General features: G+C 59.3%; 1 protein-coding gene across 1 annotated transcript in view; it reads left to right on the top strand.

Annotated features, from left to right (window-relative positions):
• Window positions 1-4,805, top strand: part of ARHGAP23 (Rho GTPase activating protein 23) — a 48,418-nt gene that overhangs the window by 485 nt on the left and 43,128 nt on the right. The window contains 4 exon segments of the mRNA XM_010843138.1: window positions 2,440-2,520; window positions 3,725-3,820; window positions 3,936-4,014; window positions 4,178-4,232. Coding sequence (XP_010841440.1) covers window positions 2,440-2,520; window positions 3,725-3,820; window positions 3,936-4,014; window positions 4,178-4,232 — 311 coding nt within the window.

Raw genomic sequence — 4,805 nt, 5'->3', positions numbered from 1 at the left:
CCGATCTGAGGGAGCTTCAGGGCAACTCCTTTGTGCTCTCCTCCGGGTGCTTCTGTGCCTGGGGAAGAGGGTCACCGAGAGGCAGGGGCAGCCCTGGCTGGGTCACCTGTGTGGCATGACAAGCCCCCGATCCGCTCTGGGCTCAGTCTTCTAAGGAGAATGGGGTGGTTGGTTTGGGGCAAGGAGCTAGAGGTGGGGGAGTCAGGATGCTCCCCCAACCCCGGGACTCTCGGCCTCTGGAAGGTGAACAGCTTCTCAGGAGATGGGCTTCCAAGGACCCTTTGTCTACCTGCCACTTCTGAGCTGGGTTAGTTGACCCTCCCCAGCCTGAGCTTTAGGGCAGTCGTCCTCACACACCTCCGGGGCCCCTCCCAGAGCGCCCCCGGCCCTTGCTGGCCTCAGCTCTGGGCCTAAAAGAGCCCTGTGCTGGGCTGGGGACCTGGGCCCCAGTGCTGGTACAACTCCTAACTCACGGTGGATCTTGGGTACTCTCGCTCTTTCTGGGCTTCATGTCTGCTGCTGTCACCTGAGGGCATTTATCTATTTGACTCCGAGGAACCCTTCCAGGTCTAATATAAATATCACGTTCTCTGAGTACAGGAACTGGGGCTACTCAAACTGAGCCACGGTATGGGCTGGGGGCAGGGGGTGGTCCCTGACCGGAAAGCTTGTGGGGGGCCTAGGCAGGAACCAGGACTCCCCAGGAGGGCCCAATTCCCTTCCCCTCCTCTCTCCCAGCAGGAGGGGAGAACGATTTATTTTGGGGCCCATGAACCTGTTTCTCCCCTCCACCAGGGCTGGGACCAGCCTGCACAGCTGTTGAGGGACAGGGAGCTTAGTCCCACCTGCCAGAGAACCAAGGCATTGGATTTCTCTGCCTGGGTCCGTGTGCCTGCTCGTGTTTCTTTGTATGCACACATGCGTGCATGGTATGCTAGTCATGTACACGCGTGTGTGTATATCTAGACATGTGTCTATATATACGCTTCATGTGTGCATGTCGCTGCATAGCTCTCACACCCGTGTTTGAGTCTGGGTGTGAGCCAGATCTTCTCATTGGCTGTAAGAGGGGCTGATAGTGTGTGGTAGGGGCACTGCCTCACCCCTTATGCCCGAGGACACCAGCCTCTCAGTTCCCAGGAACCTCCGGTCCTTCCTTCCCCAGAATGTCCCCCCTTTCTGGACCTTCGTCCTTCTCTCAGGGGACCTCCGGAGGGTGGCCCTGCAGATGCAGCTCAAGTGGTCTAGGCTGGGTGGTTGGCCTGTGTCTCAGAGAGACCTTGCTAACGTGGAAGACCCCAGGGCAGGGCAAGCCAGAGACAGGCTCCGTCCCTTTCCAGAACATGCCCAGGGCTGGGAGCCTGCAGGGCACTCACCCGTCTAGATGCATCCATCTGCCGCTGCCACTGCTCACAGTGCTGTCAGCTCATATCAGCGGGCACGCGCCCCGCTCAGGAAGGCGGGCGCCAAGGGACTGTGCTCCAGCAGAGCCCCGCGGCTTCCTGTCCTGGCTGAGGTGCCCCAGACTCCTGGGGTCTAGCACTGGCTGCTCTGTTGTCTCTGAGTGGCCCTGGACAAATCACACCCTGTCATCTGTAAAGTGGTGATCTGTGGAACAGATTAGACAAGATGACCCCAAAGGTTCTATCCAGTTGGAAAATGCTGCACCCCACTGGCCTGGCCTGTCTCTCTGATTTCTTCTTGCCTTTTTCCGATTTCTCCCCAAATGCAGTGCCCTTCCCTCCTCACTCACAGGGATGAGCCCAGAGACCTCCCTCGTGGGTCTCCTTGAGGCCATTTCTTAGCCCTGTACCTAGATGCTGGAAACATTTTCTTATCTACTCTCTCCCACTCAAGAACTTCACTGGCTCCCTCATTCTTTCCTTTCAGACCTGAAAGCTTGAGTCTGACTCTTGTCACTTGCTGGTGTTGACTCTCTTTCTGCTTCAGCTCAGCTGACTCAGTCCTATTTCTGCCACTGAGTGCCTGCGTCCTCTGCTCACCTCACCCCAGTGCCTTCTTTCAGCTGGCCTGAAACTTGCCTTAAACCGCCCCCTCCCAGAGGGACTAATCAGGCCTCTCCTCCCCATTCTCTGAGAGCTGATAGCCACTGTTTGCACTTGTCATGCCTGCTTATCTGTGTCTGCCTGGGTCCTGTCTGTGTGTCATGGGTTTGGCCCCTCCTCCACTGGGCTTCGAGCTCTCCAAGGGAAGGGGTCCTGAGTCCCCCATTGGGTTGGTGGCTTTCAGATGGCTGAGTTGCTGATGTGGTAGGACTAGCAGGCATGAGAGAGGGCTCCTGTGACCGGGGAACATTGCCTGGGATGTGACCTCCCCATGGACACCCTTCCCTCCCCCTCTGGCTTCTGGGCTACTTGAAGGATGATAAGAGGGGAGGCTGATGGGTGGGGGAGCTTGAAGGGGCCCACCCCGGCAAAGCTGGGCCTCCCCCTGTGCTGCCGAGGGCCCACACCCGCCTCTGTCCCCTGCAGGAGGAAGAGAATGGAGGCCGAGGAGGAGGTAAGGAGTGGACGGGGCTGGGCTGGGCTGGGGACCCGCTCTGTGTCTGGCCCTCTCCTGCAGGTCGGCGTGGATTCTGCTGCACCCTTGCCCTTGACTGCAGCCCCTGTCTGCTCTTTCCTGTGTATCCACTTGCACATATGCTTACTCTCTGCGCCCTCTCTTTTCTCCACATTTGTCTTCCTCGGACCTGTCCATTTCATGCTGGGGGTGGTGTTCTGGGGAGCAGATGGGTTTCTAAGCCCTGGCCCCTGCCCTAGAGTTACTCCCAGCCTAGATGGAAGCTCAGGCGGGACCTGCAGGGCCCTGGGGGTGGGAAGGCTGATTGAGGGCTGTCCCTGGGGGCAGAGACACTAGGGTTCTCGGGGTATAGGGCGGCCCTGAGGTCCTTCTGTTTCCAGACGTGAGACTAACTCCCCTGGCTGTCAGCCTTGCTCTCCCAAATGGCTTCCCAGGGTATCCAAGGCAGACCTCCTTGAACAGGCAGGCTTCCCCGTCTGCCGCTGAGGCTTCTACTGGGCGCACGTGGGGACTCTGTCTTTCTGAATCCCCACTGCAGAGGCCTGTGATGGGGGAGGAGCCAGCCAGCCTAGTGCAGGCCTGTTTCTCTGATGGATACAGCACTTAGCAGAGGAGTAATGCTGGGATGTAGTGATGTCATCAAGGAGGGAGTGCCAGTCCTGGGATTGCGGGCCTCTGCAGCCCTGACCCTGGGGAAGGGAGTGGGGTGGGAGGTCAGGGTGTCTGTGAGCCTCAGGGCCTTGCTCAGCTCTCCCTGGGTCTGGATGTGGACACTCTCTGAGCGTGCGGGTGTCTCTCCCCACTGGCCTTTTAGGGCACCCTTCTTTTGTCTTGTGATGTTTGTGTGTGTGCGTGTGTGCATGCCTGTCTGTCTGCCGCACTAGACAATGAGCTCGGGAAGGGCAGGGGCCACGTCCATGCTTCCTCTGAAGTCTACTTTCTAGCATGGTGCTAGGACACAGGAGCCATTTAAGGGGTGGCTCCATGCGCCCGTGTAGCTTTTCATCCTCCCAGCAGTGTGTTTTTTCTGATCCTGTGTGTCCGTGTCCCTGTGGATGTGTGGCTCTGTTTTGTGTCCGTGTGAGTGTGCTCATTCTCTGAGTGTGTGTCCCCCGTGTGTGTAGCTGTGCATGGGTGTGACCTTCAGTAGCCATCCCCAGCTAACCTGACTGATGCTCAACAGGATCCTCCCCCCGGCACCGCCTGGAGCCCATGGACACCATCTTTGTCAAGAACGTGAAGGATGATGGCCCCGCCCATAGGGCGGGCCTTCGCACAGGTGAGCTGTCCCAGTTACCTGGCTCATTGTCATTCATATGTGATGCAGGGGGTCTCGGGTGGGGCTACTGACACCCTTTGACCTGCTCACCTGTGGCCATGCCCCTGGTTCCCAGGAGACCGGCTGGTGAAGGTGAATGGGGAGAGCGTCATTGGGAAGACCTACTCCCAGGTCATAGCTCTGATCCAGAATAGGTGAGCACCCCTGCCTCCCTTCTCCCATCAGAGCCCCCAGCCCACTCCCCGAGTCCCTCCACACCCTCCCCCTCGGCCCTGGTGGTGCCCTGGCGACCAGGATCCCTGTTCTCCCAGACCCTGTTGCCTCAGCCTGGCCTGACCCCCTGCCCTGTCTCCGTAGCGATGACACTCTGGAACTCTCCATCATGCCCAAGGACGAGGACATCCTCCAGCTGGTGAGTCCTCCCCGCTCTCTGAGGTGGAGGACCCTGGGTGCGGGGCGGGATACAGCCCTTCTCCTTGGCCTCTCTCCCATGTTGGCCCCTCTAGGAAGCAGAGGAGAGAGTGTGGGGGCACCACCAGCCCGGCACTGCCCCCCTGGGGATGCCAGGCCCGTCCCCGGGCTGGGGCTGCTGGCTGCTTCATTCAGGGCTGCGCTGTGTTGGGGGAGGCGGGCACTGGCTTTGACCAGCAGGATTCCTGCCAGGGTGTCTGGGAGGAAGGTGGCCCAGCAGGCCCTGCCAGACTGGCACGTTCCTGTGGCTCCTGTAAGATGTCTGTTCCCCGCCCTCTCCCCACCTGGCCTCGTGTGAGCACGTCTCCTGTAGATACATACACACACAGACACACACACACACACAATACTGTTGTGTGCTCCCATTCACACGGCATACCACGGACCACCCCATGCTCAAGCAGACACGCTCGGTACACAGCCACACCACACAGCCCGTGGCCCACCCTTCATCTGGCCTGTCCTATGTGATAACGCATCCCAGACACAACACACCACACACACAACCCCTCAG

Source organism: Bison bison, unplaced genomic scaffold (assembly GCF_000754665.1).
Source record: "Bison bison bison isolate TAMUID 2011002044 unplaced genomic scaffold, Bison_UMD1.0 scf7180017864180, whole genome shotgun sequence".
In the NCBI taxonomy this organism is placed as follows: domain Eukaryota; kingdom Metazoa; phylum Chordata; class Mammalia; order Artiodactyla; family Bovidae; genus Bison; species Bison bison.
The sequence above is the reverse complement of the archived record's forward strand: the minus strand, read 5'-3'. Positions and strand labels throughout refer to the sequence as shown.